We start from the raw sequence: 18,874 nt of genomic DNA, 5'->3' as shown, positions 1-18,874 counted from the left end.
ATTTGTGCTAAAAATTGCTATAAAAGCAATAAAATAACTATCTCAAATGAAGTCTAAAACTAATTCAAACTTACCCTAAAAAATGATTAGGATATTAACAAATTTGAGGTTCGAGGTTCAAGCTTTGGTTAGAGATAAGTATAATATAAATTATTTTTGTATTACATTTATCTTATAGTACATTTAAAAACTCATTCTCAATGTTTTGATCAATTGATGAATTTTTTCTATATATTAATTTACGCTATCTTGCAATGAATGCATCTATCTCTTTGAGCCTTGCTATTCTAGTTATGTAATCACTAGTCATACCATTTGGTGTGGTGATTGTGTTGGAAATATTAATGAGATGATGATAATTCTAATTTTTATTTTGGACATTTAGATCAATTAAGGGAAACTAACACACACATTAAATAAGCAAGACTCGAACTCAGTGCAAGACCATTTGATCGATAGCCACAGCTCCTAACCAACATACCAATATGAGCTGCATTCTAAATTGATCGTATCACATATTGACGAGACGTTCAAGCCCTATTCCAGTAATGATCACCATCTCATTTGCCTTTAATTTATATTCTCATCCTCAAGTGTCAAGTGCACTTCAAAAACCATTTGTCAAGCTAGCTCCTCAATTAATTAAGAAATTACCATTAAAATAAGATTATTTTAAATTAAGTTAACCATCTAAGTTTGGTAGTAACCATCTTTATCCTAAATTTTTTTCTTCTAGTAATATTGTCTTAATTCCTAAAAACAAGGTTACCAATAATTGAAATGATTTTAGACCGATTAGTCTTTGTTCCTTCTTTAATAAGTTTATTTCTAAAATTATTTCTACTAGATTGGTTAATATTTTGCCTAGAATTATTTCTTATAATCAAACTGATTTTGTGAAAGGTAGGAGCATTTTTAACAATGTTCACCTTGCTCAAGGGATCACTTATGATATCAATGCTAAAGTGAAAGGGGGCAATATTATTTTTAAACTTGATATTAGGAAATCTTATGATAACTTGAATTAGAATTTTTTTGTACAATGTCTTGTCTTTATTTAGTTTTAATCAATCCTTTATTATGCTTATTAAGAATAGTATCAATAACAACTACTTTTATATTATCATAAATGGGAGGAATCATGATTTTTTTAAATCCTCTGAAGGTTTGAGGCAATGTGATCATTTATCTCCCGCTCCATTTATTATTGCGGTGGGCTATCTTTCAAGGGGCTTGGAGGAATTATATAAAAGGTATCCAAATCTTCTTTATTGTACTGTTGGTGATATTCATATTACTCACCTTAGTTTTGCTGATGATTTTATTATCTTTTTCGCTCTATAAATAACATTAAAATCTTATAAGTTGTTTTCTAAAATATGAGTGGTTTGGCTATTAACAAGGATAAAAATAGTTTTATTGTTGCTAAGTCTGTTAATCATGGTAGAATGAATGCTATCAAGAGGATTTGTGATTTTAATTGCATTTCTTTGCCAATTAAGTATTTTGGTACTCCTGTTTTTAAAAGTAGAAAAAGACATGCATTAAAATTTTTAAGATATTTTCACTGTTTTTCAAAGGAAAATTGCTGATTGGACTTCCAACTTCCTCTCTTTTGGTGGTAGGCTTGTGCTTATTAAAAGTGTTTTAAATTCTATTCCTATCTTTATTTTTCATACTTTGCAACCTACTTCTTCTATTTGCCTTAGATTAGAGAGAATGATTAATACGTTTTTTTTGGGTTCGAAGAATAATAGCTCTTGTATCTATTGGGCTTCTTGGAAGAATGTTTGTGTGGTTTTTAACGAAGGAGGGTTAGGATGCAAGAATATTTTCGATACTATTCAAGCTTTTTCTCATAAATTATGATTTTCTTTTAGATCTAAAATCAGTTTGTAGGCTCAGTTTATGAATGTTAAATATTACAAAGAGCTTCATCCTATAGCTTGTACTTACAAAAGGTCTGACTCGTTGGTTTGGAAAAGTTTGTGTAACATCAAATGGGAAGCTGAGCAATTTATTCAATGGGGTTTGGGCAAATGCGATATTTTTTTTGGCAAGATAATTGGTTAGAAAATGATTCTATTGACAGCCTTTTGAATATGCATACTTTGCAAAATACTAAAGTTCATAGTTTCATTGAAAATGAGAGTTGGAATGTTAATAAACTTAGGAAGACCATCCCTTTGATTTAATTAGTAGCTAGTATCCTGAACATCCATTTATAGTTACATTACAGTGATAAAATTTTATTCAATATTTCTCTGTCTGGTAAATTTAAGCTTTAAAATGTTCGTGATACTATTAGAATTAATTATGACAAATCTCTTATTTATTATGCTATTTGGCACAACAACATTCCCTTATCTTATTCTGTTCTTATTCTTACTTGAAGATATATTAAAGGCTTTCTTCCTGTTGACACTTTACTTGGGAAAAAAGATTTTAGCTTTCATTCTAAATGTCAATGTATTTTTAATATTAAAAATATTAATTATGTGTTTGTGAATGGGAGCATTGCTCAGAAAGTTTGGAGCTATTTTCTTGATCTTGCTAATAAAGATAATCTCAACCTTCATAGTAATATTTTGTTTATCTTAGAGGTTTAGGTGACTAATACTAAAAGAAACATCTACAATTTATTGTCGATCCTTATTATGTGGTTCCTTTGGAGGGCTAGAAATGATGCCAGCAATAATGAGATCAGAAAGTATGCCAATCATATTATTGCTAATGTGAGAAACAAAATTTTACAACTTCATTCAGTTCATCTTATTACTGTTAAGAATTCTAAGAATGGTTTAGATTTGTCTTTTAAGTTTGGCATATCCATTAATACTGAGCCATTGGTTAAAATCAAGAGAATCGTGAGGTGGATCAAACCTACTACTCCTTTTTTTAAACTTAATACTGATAGTTCGGTTGGGATCTCTTCCGCGGGTATGGGTGGTATTATTCGTAATCAGTTTGGTGACGTTATTGTTACTTATGCTGGGCCTTTAAATCTTTGTAATGTGATTACTGCTGAACTTATGGATTTGTCACATGGCCTTGACATTTGCCATAGGTGGGGGATTACAAATGTTTATATTGAGGTGGATGCTTTGCTTTTAATTTAGATAATTCAAAATGAGGTTACGGGCCATTCCCATAATTTATATATTATTAGAAGAATTAAACATTTTCTTTCTGCCCTTAATTATACTATTGCTTATATATATCTGGAAGGCAATGCCTGTGCGGATTAATTGGCCAAATTTGATTGTCAACTTGAGGCTACTCATGAGTTTGTTGATTCTAATTAACCTTTTCTCTTGAGAGGTTTGGTTAAGTTGGACAAACTTGGATTACCTTATATTCGGCTTGGCTGATGGGCCATCTGTTTATGTTAATTTTTTTGGTTTTTGGTTTAAAAATATCTCTGTTTCCATATTTATGAGGTTTGTTGTTGTTGAGATTTGGACTTCCTCCCAGTATGCCGGTAATATTTCTATCATGTTCCCTTTGGTCTTGTTGTTGGGGAAGATCTGGTGGGATTCCTTCCTTATGTATTGGCTAGCTCGGTTTACTTTCATTTTATTTTTGTTTAGCTGGGGGTTTCAATTGGTTCTTCTTATTGGATTGGAATCATTTTTTTTGGTGGCTCAGGTATTGAGATTTACTTTTATGTGGTTGGCTTCATGGGGCTTATTGGTTTTTATCCTATATGAGTGGTCTTGCTGATCATTTAGATAGTTTTCTGGGTGGTGCTTTAACCGATCATGTGCGTGGTTCTTTTATGGAGGCTAATATGTTACCTGGCTCTTTCCAGTTCATCAATCGGTTGGTTTACTTATCAGTTGACTTATTTAGGAAATTTGGGATCACGATTATGGCTATATCTGCTAGGGATATTTCTGGTCGTAGCTTATTCGGTTTATTATCTTATCTAGTAATGTCATTTGTATCTGTGCTTATCTTTTTAACTATTATTTGTACTTGCATTCTCTTTTTTGTTTTTTTCCTTTTGGATTGGTGTTTTATTCTTTTGCATGATTATTTTGGTGTGGAGGTCATTTATTAGCAGAAAGATTGTGCTGATTGAGTTTATTTTGATTTTTTTTTGGGCACTTTCTTGGTGCCGCCTTAGATTATATCTAGACAATTTGTATTTTGGAGTAGTAGGGGACTTTTGGCTCTTAGGTTTTCTTTCCTTAATTTTTTGTAGCTCTTTGAGCATTAGTGAGTTGATCGTCCCCCTAAGGGCTTTGTATTTTTGGATTTATATTAACGCGTAGGCTCCTTTGTGGATTTCCCATAAAAAAAAAACATCTTTATTTAGATGAAAAAAATTATCCTTATGAATTATTTTGATCACTTATAATTATAGTTATCATAAATGAGATTAATGATAATTCATTGATTAATCATGATATATAATTTGCAAAATTTTAATACATTGAATCAAAGTTGTAAAACCCATTATTCTTACGAATTGAATTCAAAATTGACATCAATTTTAAAAGTCGAGTCTAATTTAAATCAATTCGGATCGATTCGAGTTCGAGTTGGGCTCGGGGAGGTCTAATCAAGCCAATCGAAGGTGCTCCAAAATGCTTGAGCGAAAATCGAGGTCAACAATAACATGTGTAGCCGTTTAGGAGCCTGAAGTTTAAACTTTGGGATAGTGAAAGGTAAATCATATAGTCTCTAATCTCAATATGAAGCCTTATTCCAAGAAAGTAAATTCTAAATATTAGCAAATGTAAAAAATATATTATTTTTGATAAATTTAACCTTCTAAATAGCGATATATCATATGCACCTATCAACCATATTCTATCATACTAGGAGGGATTGTGGGCCGAGTTATGCATAATGTAACGTAGTTTGGCGAATGCCCATGATAGAGATCAAAATAAGGTTGGGCTTCTAACAGGGGTAGAGTCGGCCTCTCGTTTGAAGATGAGCAAAATAGTATTGTGAAATATATAATTTTACATATGAAATATAAAATAATCTTTTTTAGAAGTTGAGAAATTGCATTTATCGAAGGTGAGCAAAATAGTTAAAATATTTATTCTTCTAAAAAAAATCCAGGGTAGACAATTGCCCATCCTGAGCTCTTCTTGGTTCCACCCCTGACTTCTTAATTTACAATACTAAGTGTAGGAGGAGAGTAGTGGGAATAATTGTATATACATTTGATACATACATCTGATATATATAAACTATTTTCATAGAAGTAGATGTTTTGCAGAGATCCCACTATGTTGAAGTTACATGCATCAAAGATAGCCATACTAATAATGGGTTAACAATAAATCACAATAATTTGTGTTAAGGATTAATGCTTCATAATAAGAAGCATTTTTTTTAGTATTATGAGAATATATTGAATATTAATAAATCTTTTGTAGGATAAGTATATGAGTCTCAATGACATAAAGATAGGATATCAAAAGGGGTTAATGGGTATGGTTAGAGACCAATCTGAAACCGATCCGACTTAAATCCAGTCAACCAAGAACTTGACCGGCTTAATAAACAAGTTAAAAAAGTGAAACCAAATCCGATCCACTCAAATTCAATAAATTGTTTTAATCTTGTCAATTATAAAATTTAGATAAATTGATTAAAAAAACCAAAAAGTAAATGAATTAAATAAAAAGTCATTTTTGTGTCAAAATTAGTTTCACGGGTCATCAAAATTTGTTTCACAGGTCAATCTTAACCCAACCTGTTTAATAATATTGTCAGAATTCAATCTAAACTCGAAACTGATCCATTTATTAAGTGGGTATAATTAAACCCAAAATTTATAAGTTGGGTTCACATCGATTTCATAGATCAGATCATTTATTAACACCTCTAGCTACATAAAAGTTTAAGGCTTTAATAGATATGGTTGATTCTGAGCAATGAAATTTTCAACTCTGGAACGAGGCAAAGAAAGAAAAGAAGAAAATAAATTATGGATTAGACTTAATTGGAATGCATAGGTTGTAATGCCCAATCATCCTATATCTCCAATAATAACTATGTAGAAGATGAGTTATAAGAATGGTCCTCCTGTATTAGGTTGCTGTAATGATTGAGAATTTGCAATTGCATGTAAGTGTTGTAATGCCAGAAAATATAAATAATGTGATGCACCATTAAATAAGTCTGCATGCAATACACAATAATATAAAGAGATGAAGAGGAAGACAGTAAAGGAGAAGAAGAAAATGAAGATGAGAGTGAACAAATGAGAGAGGTGAGAGAAAGTGAATAAAAATTAAAAAAGACATTGTAATAAAGTAAATAAGAGGAAGGAAGGATAGAAGAGAGGAAATGATGGAGAGAGATGAGAGGGAGTGAATAAAATTAAACAATGACATTGTAATAGAATGAATTAAATAAATATTGCATATAATATTGTTTAATTATTCCACAGTCTATCAGCTGTGTGAATGCTGAACTTTTACCAATCTATGTTGGGTTTTGTCACCAACAATTATTTCTGTGAGAGTTTTTATTGCCAAAAATCGCCCTTGGAGGAAGGAAGGAGGAAGGGATGCGAAATTATTCTATGTGGATGCCAAACGTTGTTCGGTGATCAACTAGAATTTGCCACGTCAACTCCGGTTCGGTACCGCTGACGTGGTGCATTCTTGTTGGTCTCGGGATGGTAACTGCGTTTGACGTCTGCACAGAATAATCTCTCATTACTGAAATTTTTTAATGATAGTTCGAACTATCATTAAAGCATCCTTCCTATGTTTCTAGCAGCGAAAATCACTGCTACAGAATAAAAGCCTTGCAATTCATAGATATTTTCAGGTAACCTTTTTTTTTATCAGAAATTTTGACCGTTGCATTTTTAAATCGCTGCAATCTGGCAGCAGTTAAAATTACTGCAAAAAATACAAGCCAACGCTTTTTAAACGACCAGAAGGCATTTGGAATTGTTTTTCAGAGGTTTTATAGCTGTTGTAAGTAAATATTGCAGCAGTCAAAAGAGCAATAAAACTCCTGCAAATATAGCCTCAGATTCCTATAGTTTTCCTTAATCAAATGGAAATTATATATATAGAGAAATGAGATTCCTTATCACATGTGATAATAGCAAGGAAACTTCTGCAGCTTTAAAAAAGTACAGAATTAGGTTAGTGCTTTTTAAATCATTTATGGTGAATTCACTGAAGAAATTGAAGATCAATAGTTTAATCAAAACATAGAAAAGAGTAAAGCTATAAGAACAGAAGCTGCTTAATTAATTACCATGTAGACGATCATGGTGAATACAGTAATAGAAGTCTTTGTTCAGGTGCTGGATTGACTTAGAAACATGAATTCGTTGTATCTTCCATTTCTCAAAAATTGAACATTCCAAAACCCATAGTTTCCACAAAGGAAATTCAAGTCCAAGTTGAGCTGTGGAATTGCTTTTTTTTTTTTTTTAAAAAAAATCTTTCATCTTAAATTGCCCAACTTGCTTTCAATATGCTTATCTGGAAAGAAAACTTTAAGCTTACCAACTTTCTGCTCTTTTGGGCAATCAAAAGCTCAATAAATCACAAAATGTTATCTACGAGATAAAATAAAATTCTGAAAGAAGAACCTAAGATGAAAATATGTGATCAATTTTCATATGCTGGGAGCTAAAAGATCCTTCCAGATATGACATTTGCTAAAGTAGCTCTAAAGGTTGGGTCTTTTGCAATTGCTGCCGCCATCTGCTCAATCATAAACTTCTGAATCTCTGTGGATGCCATCTCCCCGCAAGCCTTTTTCGCTTCCGCGTGCAACTTATCATTAGTAAGATCGACCATGATTGTCGGGCTCGAAGAGTTTATGGATAGCGAGGGAGTGATCGAGCTACCAACATGGCTCAATCGACCCGAGCCTTCACTTTGCAAGGGTGCCTTATGATTGTGCTCGCCTTCGTATGTTGCAACTAAGATCGACAAATCATTGGCACTTCTTTGAACCTATACATGCAATTAGACGTCACAAATCAAATTTCATAATTTGGTACCGTCAATCACTTTTAAGTTGTAAGTTATAAATTCATCATTATATGCTGTCAATCCCTTGCATACCTTCTTCTTAACTGGACATGAAGGGGCAAAGGAACATCTGAAATAAGCTCTTGGTGAGGGGTTGTCTCTTGTAACCTTCTGCCCATATTTTCTCCAATGATAGCCATCTTTCACAACCTGAGAACATAAATCAGAATTAAAACAAATATTAATTAATCAATCTAGTTGGTTCATTCATATAAGTTCTTGACGAATCAGCTTCGATTTGAATATATATGCTCACCAAGCTCGTCTCAGATGGATCAGCTCGCACGCATATTTTGGAGACACTAGACTTGGAATCCATTCTCAACCTCTTGCAAGAATCGAATTCAATTGGCAAGCTCTCAACATGAGCCTTGACTCCATTGTTAACATTTTCATGGCTATACGATTCGAGGCTATCACTCTTCCTCTTTCCCGTGGGAGGAGAAGCCATTCCGGCCGCCTTCTCGGAAGGCGAAGAGTTCATGAAATCAAAGAACTTATTTTGAAGGCTGCAGTAGTTTGTGCTCATATCACTTAGCATCTCATTCAACTTCCTATTATCTTCCATTATTTTGCTAAGTTTCTCTTTCATGAACATAGACTGTTATATTAAACATTAAATGTGAGAAATCCAAATTTAAGCAGGCAGCTTAATTAAGAATCGTCAAAGAGGGAGAAAAACATACCTCTTGTTGCCGATCTGGTGGCGTTTTAGATGCCAATCCTTTTTCAGTGAGGTCTGCTGGGCCGACGCTGAGCTCTAGATTCAGAGTGGAAAATCCGAGACAAGTTGCAGGTTCCATGGCGATGGTAATCAATCAACGGTAGTCACCCAGGAGAACAAACAAAGGATATATATATAATCGAAGCTTGAAGAAAGAAGAGGACGAAGAAGAAGAAGAATTGAATAGTGTTTGGGATCCTAGTACAGCTTTTAAAGAAGAAGAAGAAACTTTGCTTGTTAGAAGAAGAAATTAAAATTGAAGGGGCTATATATATAGAGAGAGATGATCACATGCATATGAGGTCAGCCAATTAATGACATTTACCTTTTAGAAAAGTAGATTGTTAAGATTGTTGAGCTAGCTGGGAAGAAATTATGTGAATAATTTATGAACTTTGTAAGAGAGGAATCAATGACTGATCATTTAGTGAATGAGGAGGAAAGTTTCCCTTTGCATGTCGGCCATGGATGATTTTCTTTATTGTCAATGTTAGGCGTCAAAGTCAAGCTCTTATAGGAGTTGGCAGAAGAGCCAAGTGGTTCGGACTAGGAAAGGGAAGTCTTCTTGACTTGTCTTTCCTTTGATGTCACGTTTATAATTTTCCTACGCATATAAAATGTCTTATTAATATTTCAACATTCTTGGTTTATTTTTTCTTTGCCGTGTTGCGTAATTTAGGGTATATTAATATGTCCATCATAGGTGAAAATGTAAAAAAAGCTCAATACATCACAGCCTTTAAATTTGCTTTGATAAGACGTGATCATGTGGAGATAGTTCGATAGCATTTAATGCGGCACTTCCAGCTTCTACTGTAACACTTTCAGATCATTTATTTAAAGTGCGTCACTCCATAAGATTTTTAACACTCAGATTAATATATCACTTTCTCATTTTACCCATAAATAAATATACCACTTTTTTAAAAAATAATAATAATATATGAATTTTTATTAAAAATATAGTGATTTTTATTGCATGTTAAAATATTTGTTAGTGTGAAGGACGAGTTTAAATTCTTAACTTTATATGAAAAATTAGAACATAATATATATATTAAAAGAAAAAAAAACTATGATATATGACTTAGTTGATATGATTCAATACAAATATCTCATGCTTTAAATGATGTTTTTCCTTATAATTACTAAAGATGTTAATAAAATGTAGCAAACATGAACTAAAATGATAAATTCTAAGATGAAAATTGGAGGAGCCCTAAGACATTTGAGTTATTTTTAAGATATGATTTATTGGTATGTTCATTCATTAATTATAATCTTGGTGTTGACGTCGAGGATCGAAGTTGATGTCGATAGGGTGCGTTGATCATATTGGTGATGACATGCATCAATGTTATGTTTGAAGACAAATGATAAAGTCAGTGGGTGCCAGAATTGGTGTTGGCGTCATACGTTAACAATGTTCAGTGATGATCGCGTCGCAGCGTTTGTAGGCAATTGTGTGTAACAATACTTTTGGAAATGAAAATCAATGTTACTGAGTGTTAGCGATGGTGTCGACGATCTAAATTACTTTTATCAGTTATGATGTGTATCAATATTATTAGTGACTATGAGAGAAAAATAAGCTGGTGATAGTTGGGGGACTGTAGTTGAGCGATTTTGGTCAATACACTAAAGTCTTATAAAGGAGGTAGAGAGATCATAGTTGGGTGATGGTTGTTGTTCGTAGTGATCATTGGCGTCAATTGTTGTCTGAACCATTGCCAACTCCAAGTTTATGTTTAGCCCCAAATTCTACATTTCATGTAGATAATGTGAGTCTATTAATTTATAGTTTTCAAAAATGATATTTTGTTAAATTTAGTTGCTCTAAAACACTTCATTAGACTGTTCAAGTTGACTTTCTTGGTCATTGATAATTTTAGTATTTAAATGTCTTAATGATCTCAGAATTGAGTTGAACTTGGGTTTGTTAGATTCTTCTCATCGAAACACTCAATTTGGTTGTAAGCACGTTAGATATGAAAATTATGTGTTCATCTAATTAATACTATAAAGTCTCAAGTGCTTAATTTAAGATCATTTGGAGTCAAATGAGATAATTTTTTATGTCATTAGAATTATCTCATATTATGTTCAATTCTTCTATATCAAAATAAAAAACTCGATAATATTGAAATTAATTCTAAAAATTTTTATTAAAAAACTACATCAAAATCTGTACTTGATGAAATAATCTTTATTGAAACATTTCAGTTAAATATGACAGAAATATTGTAAGACACTTAGACTTAGGGGTGTCAAAATGGGTTCTTGGGTTGGGTGCAGGTCCTATCCAAAAATGACCTGCTATATATCACCTGACTTGACTTGAACATGACCCTATTAGGGAAACAAGTTACATACCCAAACCTGAACCCAACCTGGTTCTGATCTGGGCCAACCTGGCACGACCCGCCAACCCTTTTTTTTAAAAAAATTCTGTTATTATGCCAAATCTGTAATTGTCTGCCTAGCATGCGTCTGGTTTCTTCTTTCAAATCCCGATGATCCGCTAACCCAAACCACAAAGACATGCGAAAGAAACAAAATGTTGCGGTGGGATTTCGAATTTCATGTGCTTCTTCATCAAAATTCATAAATCAAATCCTTGCTTCTTCGGCAAAATCTGTATATCAAACATGTGCTTTTGCGGCAAAATCCATAAATTGATCTGATCCTGGTCAAAATCGGGTTAATTTCAGGTTGGTGGGTTGACCAAGACTCAACCCGTTTATTAAACGGGTTAAATTTTTAGACCTAGACTCGACCCGTTTGTTAACCGAGCATGCTGAACAGGTCGGGTTGGTGGGTCGTGCAATTTTTGACACCACTACTCAAAGTAACATAAAAAAGATCATTTTTTCATCACCTATTCCACTTGTATTTTCCTTTTTGTTTTAAAATGTGTAATATGCATCTCAGGACACATTTGAAAATTTCAATTTATAATGTAACTCGCAAAGTCGTTTTGCTTCTTCCAAATGCACTTTCGTAGTAATTAAACATTAGCGTTCATGAATATTTCAATATATATACGTATGTTTTATAATTTTATTTTTGTAATTTTTATTATACAATACAACATAGTTTGTTATTTATATAAATTTAAATTCGGATTTGGGTGAAATTTTCCTAAGGAAATCTAACGACAAATAAAAGCCTTTTGCGATGTTATCGGATTTGGAACGGATTTGGGTGAAAACCGGGTCAGTTGTAACGGTAAAATTTGGGTGTTATTGCGAGGCAGGCGAAAAAACTGACTATTTGCAGCCATAATTTACTTTTCAATAATGGACAAAGAAATTCAAAGTCACACAGATTATTCTATATATAAGTATATTATTTTATGATAAAATGGGTTTTTTTTTTTTACATAATTTTATTTTTATTTTTGAAAATTTAGAACAAATTAAATTATAAATTCACACATATCACATAAATGGAAATTAAATTCGCGACCCCTTGATTTACAATCTAAGCTTGTCGTTGGGTTCGTATTTCCGAGACGCTCAATTTGGCTATAAGATTGCTGAAATCGGAGTTCATATGCTCCCAAAATTAATTGTTGAAGTTTCCAACTAAGTTTTGCCTCGAGATTCGTGCCCAATCAAGATTATTTTGTGATAACGTATCAAGAACCATTTCAATATTTTATAAAGTTGGATGTAAAGTTATTGTGGAGATAGTACTTTAGCTATTCTGATCGTAAAAAATAACTTTTCACTATTAAATTTTTCAATAACAATGAAAATACAGTAAGAAAATAGTTGCTAAATGAAATTATAACTAATATCTGAAAAACAAAGAAGCGAGAAAATTGTCCTAAACATGCCCTAAGATAAACTGAACGATATTATTTTTCAAACATATAATGATCAATTGAAAAATCATGATGATGATCATTCCTCTTAAAATCATCTTAAAAGTTAATATGAAGAAGCTTCATAAATTAAATGCTCAAAAATAACATGTTAAATGATGGTCTAGATGGCACGAAGAATGATTTATTAATTTTATTGTGTAAGACTATTTAAATAAAATAAAAGTTTATTAAGATTTAGACATATTCATTTAATATAATTTCAAAAAATTTAATTAAATTTTTTATCAAACTACTGCTTTTACTGAAAGGCATTAAAATTTACCTATTATTTCATCAAATTTGATCATTAATCAAAATTTTAGTGAAAATTGTTAAATTAGATCACTAAATTATTTTAAAATTACAGAACTACATTGATAATTTGACTTGATTGGGGAATGAATCTTGATATATAATGAATCGATTTTTTTTAATTAAATTCATAATCGTATAAACTTCGATTTTATCAATCTTTTAGTCAAACTAAATGTCTCTACGAGATAAACATAATGACATCCAAAGTAGTCCAATTCAAATTTGAACGGACCAAATCAAACACTTGAAGTGTAATAGAAAACTCTGGGACATTAATTGGAAAACCAATAATCTCCAATAATGACATGCTTATAGTCGAACCAAACATCTTCAACATCTTCACTATATCTTCAGTAGAGTTATTTGCATGATATTTTTAGAAGAGGGATTAATGTTGTTCATGATGGGCTCATACAATAAGCTATACAAAAAACAAACTTAAATCTAGGACTAATACCTAACATCTTCAGTAGAGTTATTTGCATGATATTTTTAGAAGAGGGATTAATGTTGTTCATGATGGGCTCATACAACTTAAATGTAAAATAAAAAAGAATAAAATAAAAATAAAAAATAAAAAAATATACAATGTATAATTTTAGGTGCTTAAAATAACTTCAAATATCCAAAATTAATGAATTATTAATTTTATAAAATTAATTATGGTGAAGATCTATCCATGCAAATAAATGTGAAATGCATGCTTTAAAGAGTAAGAGCCCGTGACGACATGTTAAAATCGGGTCGGGTCGGGTCAACCCGCCAACCCGCAAGGTCAGGTCCGGTTCAAATTTTTGACCCGTTTGTCTAGCCGGGTCAGGTTAGGGTCGACCCGTTTGAACCGGATCAGTTCCGGGTTCGACCCGAACCCGACCCGTGACCCGAAATTGACAATCCTAGGCTCATACAACTTAAATGTAAAAAATAAAAATAAAAAAATACACAATGTGTAATTTTAGGTGCTTAAAATAACTTCAAATGTCCAAATTAATGAATTATAAATTTTATAAAATTGAATTATAAGCTTTATAAAATTGACTGAACTATAAATCCTGGTGAAGATCTATCAATGCAAATAAATGTGAAATGCATGCTTTAATTTCTACTTGCAATTTATTCTTCAAATTTTGCCTTTATCCACCGACGAAGAGAGAAAAGAAGGCGAACCACCGAAAGTCACGTCGAGCAGTCAACTATCGGGCCTATGGGCCCCACGCGGATTCGAGCTCCAATGGTCAATGCCATTTTCGTGCCGACTTGCCGTCATTTGGAAGAACGGCCGTCAACGGAAATAGTTAGTAAAATAAATCACATCTATTCGAAGGATTTAAATGTAGGTTAAATGACTTGCATTATTTATGCGTAAATATAAATTTGTTTTCATGTAGGACTAACTGAATTAAGTCAACTTTCGAGCCGATCAGAGCTTTTTTAATAGCTGGCTTATGAGTAAAATATTATTGGGTTAGATTCTGATCATTCAGGTTATTAACAGGTTAGTTTCAGGTTCATCTTTTTGCCCTTTTATTAAATGATTTAGATTAGAATTGATCAGATTTGAGTAGAAACCAAACCAAAACCGATAACCCATTTTGGCACGACTATATGTCCATATTCAACAGAATAAATGAAATTTTTTATTTGTGTAAATATTAATTTAAAAGAGTCCAATTTAATAATTTAGGACCTTAAAAAAGATAATTATGCATTACTTTTAGAATAATTTACATACATGCTATATAATTTTTATATATTTATATGTGACCCAGGGGCGGAACCACATTATGGTTAGGGGGGCAATTGTCCCCTCTCAAAAAAAAAAAAATTTTTCATTACACTTCTGATTAGGTCTTTTTTAGTCTTTATTATACGGGTTTTAAGGTACATTGCCAAACCCCTCCAACCCCATCACCTCTCCCCCCCCCCCTAAATATATTAAATATTACTATAGTGAGAATCTAATTAAGTGCAATTATTTGCTCCCAATATAATTTAAATATATTGATGTAATTGGTTAATTGCTAGGTGACACGATGGAACCAAAATACAAAGAAAATATAGTATAATAAAAGAAAATGGTTAGCAGGTCGAAACGTGTGCAGAAACATGCCATACTATAAATTGCCCCCCTTGAAAATTATGAGCTATTCGCCCTTGTTATATATCCTTAAATCAATAAATATTATTTATATTATGATAACACTTAAAATTCTTTTAAAATAAATAATTAAACATTAAAATTTTCAATAAATAAATATCTTATATCTTAGTTTAGATATATTTACAATTTTTTTAAATATATTAATTTTAAATATTAATATATAAATTAATATAATAAATAATATATTATTATAAAAAATTTATTTTGTATTATGCACTTTCAAGTGTTTTTTGTGAAATACCTAAGCTTTGGCTTTTTTGGCTTTGGCAGATAGTCATTCGTTGCTATCAGAAGTATTAGATAGAAGGTCGTTGATTCACTTGTGAATGTTTCACAATACTAATAAAGAGATTACAGACATACCTACTTTTTATTTTTATTATATCATCCTATTACTCATAATCAACATCTCTAAAAATTTTAATTTATTATCTATTGCTCTTTATCCACCCTTTATTTATTAATTTTAATAATCAAATTTTATTAACCACCTCATAATTTCTTTCATAACCACTCAAATCTTCATTTCTACCACTCATATTTGATATGAAAATGAACTAAGGGTGGTATGTATGTAATATTAAAGTTTTAAGTGTTAAATATGTAAATAGAGTAGTATAAGGTGGTATGTATGTAAATATCCCAAATTTTTATTATTTATTAAAGTTGTTTTAAGAAATAGTAAGAAATCAGCTCCAAATGAAGTCTTAGTTAAATTAAGACAAATTATGATTTCAAAATCTTTTAGATGATAGTAAAAACTCTTAATAAATAAATTAAGATGAGCTGCATACCAATGAAGCGGTCTTCTCGAATTATTTAAGAATATTCAAAGACTAAAAGGGCCAATTTTATTTTAAAAGTGTACGGATTTAAAATAAAAAATAAAAATTAAATTGTCTTATTTTGGATGATAGCTCTGTCGAGATGAGTGCGAGCTTATACAAATAGAGCCGAGTTTGAGTCACCATTAATTTGAGCTTGAACTTGATTAATTAATTAATCAAGCTTGAGCTCAAGCATGAACTTTTTTACAAGTCCGAGCCGGCTCATGTGCTGACTTGTTTAGCATGCAAGAGAATTTATTATGAGTCAAACAATTACTATAATAAAAAGCTAAATATAATAAAAAATTAAAAGAATGATAATAAATAATCAATTAATATAAAAATTTGTGATATAATTTTTAAATTTTTTTAACAACTTTATACTTAAAATCTGGAATGCTAATATATTTTAAGTGCATTAATTTATATTAATATTTTTTAAACGAGTCGACTCTTTAGAGTCAAGCCATGGTTGGTTCATGCTTTGCTCATTAGTTCATCGACTACAGCTCACGAGTTTTTTATCGAGCCGAACACGAGCAAGCTGCCCATCTATAGGATTAGAAACTGAGAGGGTTATTTGAGAAAAAATTTTCACATAATTTTTCTCAGAAAGTTAAATATTGTTTTGTTTTTATTTTTAAATGACATCCAACTACTTTCATACATTTCTAGTAAAATAAATTGGCCTCAAATAAATTAGAAATTGTAAGTGCTAAATTTGTCTAACACATTTTCTCAAAAAAATTGAACACTAATTAAATACCATAATAATTATTATTAAATATAAGAGTTTCTAAATTTTATTTGAAACAAAATTATTTTTGGGAGAAAGTTATGAGCATATTGCTTAATTTTTCATATTTATAAATCTAATAACCTAAAGAAAAAATAAATTAATAAACTTTTACATTTATCTATGCTACAATAAAATCGTTAAGAATTTAATAACAGTAATATTAATCATTTTTTTGACATATTCATAATTTGAATGATATTAATGTTAATAGAAATAACTGTTTATTTGGCTTGAAATTTAATTAAATTTCAATATATATATCATTTTTTTTTTGGAAGTTGATCGAGCTAGCTTAAGTTGAAGAACATTTTGAATTCATATCCTTCTTAATTTTGATTAAAGTTTTTCTTGGGTTGACTTTCATATCGCTGCTTAGAGCAGCAATAAAATTTCCCAAGCAAAGCATAAGGCTTGGTTTGAGACGATTTTTATTTTTATGTTTTTCACACCATTGTTATAATTTCTTTTGGACTAAATTTTTTCATTGATTTTAAGAAATTTTTGTATTAAGAAACTATTTTCTAGAGCTGCTTTTAAAAAAAGTTAATTTCTCTATATTATCTTTACGACCACCTTTACAAAAAGTTGATGTTGTCCAAAAGAAACCCTAAGGTTACATTTGGAACATCTTTTGTTACTGCTTTGATTTTAGATCACAAGAACAATTTTTATTTGGTCAGCATATTTTCATTGATTTCAGAAAAATTTAGTACTAGGAAATTATTTTCTATAATAGTTTTTAAAAAGCTACTTTTTCTAAGACTTCATTTGGTACAACTTTCTTATTATTTTATTTTTTAGATCACAATCATAATTGTTTTTGAACACTACTTTTTCATTGATTTAAAAAATTTTATCTCAAAGAAAATCTAAAATAACTCAAATTAAAATTTAAAATATAAGCTTAGACCAAATTTCTCCAAGTCAAACGTATCATATAGAAGTCAACCACTTTCCAACAACTTGCATTGCAAAATAACCTGCACCAGGAAAAGCCTTATCTGAAGTCCTTAAAGAAGAAAAAGCTAACATTGCAACTGGCTATATAATCCAATTTCCAGCTGATCGATTATATTCAAAAGTAGCTAAAAGGGGGATATTCCAAGTGGAAAGAATATTTGTATTAGAAGGCAATATTCATTATTGTATTTTTCATTAATTTTTGAATTAATTGTGATGTATTAAACAATTCATTTTGTTTACTTTTCATCCATGATGTAAACGGCACTCTATTTACTGTAGGAAGAGAAATGCTATATTTCGCAAAACGGCACTCTATTTCGCCTGTCGTGGTTGATTTGGAAGACGAAGTGTGTCGGGTGGCTGGTAACTCTAGTCGCACTCGTAATGATCGTGTTATGTTGAAGGATTTTGTGGATGTTCCTGTGACTTTTATGGATCATAATAGTCTACACTATAATGTGAAGGATAACTCGGGCGTGGACCTTAGGGTCCACCTGGACTTGCTTCATGACTATAGTTCTATTTATGAATATGAATATGTTGAATCTATGGGTGATGGAGATCCTGGTAATTCTTTCAATTTGTTGCGTGATACGCCACTTGTGCCTGCTGCTTCTCGTGGCAGATCTCGTGGGAGGGGCAGGCGTGGTCGTTGATTGTTTGTTGGTTGCTGCAATGTTTCTGTTTTATTTGCTATTTAGTGTGGTTTCAGTTGCTGCAATGTTTTTGCATTTGTGGTTGATGGGTTGGCCGGTTAATTGGTTCGATTTGGACGATGAGGAAGCAGCGAGGCTGCAAGCGTTGTGGACGGCCAGGGTTGGTTGGCAACCTGGTGGGCCCTTCGATTTTGTTTTTTACCAGTGGATGGCCACACCCTGGCAACCCGATGCTGGTCTGAATCCGTTGGTATCAACCTTATTATTCTGATGGGCCCTTTTGTTTTTTTGATTGTAAGTCTCTGATGTGGCCCTTCCTAGGGTCTTCTTTTTGTAATCTTTCTGGTTTAATATATTTGATGGTTAAAAAAAAAGAAAAAAAAATGCTATATACATTATAAGTAGAGAAATAAAGATGCTGAAAAGGTAGACACTTAGATTTCTATTTTTTGTGTAAAACTTGTACATCAATGTGGTATTGCATAGGTATATATATACACAGTGGTTTTACATATATATAGCTGT

General features: G+C 31.4%; 1 protein-coding gene across 1 annotated transcript; it reads right to left on the bottom strand.

Annotated features, from left to right (window-relative positions):
* Positions 1-7,209: 7,209 nt before the first annotated feature.
* LOC110093412 (WRKY transcription factor WRKY76-like) lies at positions 7,210-9,211 on the bottom strand. The gene is made up of 4 exons (XM_020818291.2): positions 8,720-9,211; positions 8,290-8,634; positions 8,067-8,183; positions 7,210-7,955 (listed from the first exon to the last, which is right to left on the bottom strand). Exons 1-4 carry the CDS (start codon positions 8,834-8,836, stop codon positions 7,626-7,628), a joined length of 909 nt encoding a protein of 302 aa, XP_020673950.1. The 5' UTR covers positions 8,837-9,211; the 3' UTR covers positions 7,210-7,625.
* Between the last annotated feature and the right edge of the window lie 9,663 nt (positions 9,212-18,874).

Source organism: Dendrobium catenatum, unplaced genomic scaffold, assembly GCF_001605985.2.
Source record: "Dendrobium catenatum unplaced genomic scaffold, ASM160598v2 fragScaff_scaffold_1038, whole genome shotgun sequence".
NCBI classification, from domain to species: domain Eukaryota; kingdom Viridiplantae; phylum Streptophyta; class Magnoliopsida; order Asparagales; family Orchidaceae; genus Dendrobium; species Dendrobium catenatum.
The sequence above is the reverse complement of the archived record's forward strand: the minus strand, read 5'-3'. Positions and strand labels throughout refer to the sequence as shown.

Coding starts and splice junctions, on each gene's coding strand:
- LOC110093412 (XM_020818291.2), bottom strand. CDS start 8,836: ATGGAACCTGCAACTTGTCTCGGATTTTCCACTCTGAATCTAGAGCTC. Junction 8,635..8,719: donor CACCAGATCGGCAACAAGAG/GTATGTTTTTCT, acceptor TTAATATAACAG/TCTATGTTCATGAAAGAGAA. Junction 7,956..8,066: donor CATGTCCAGTTAAGAAGAAG/GTATGCAAGGGA, acceptor TTGCATGTATAG/GTTCAAAGAAGTGCCAATGA.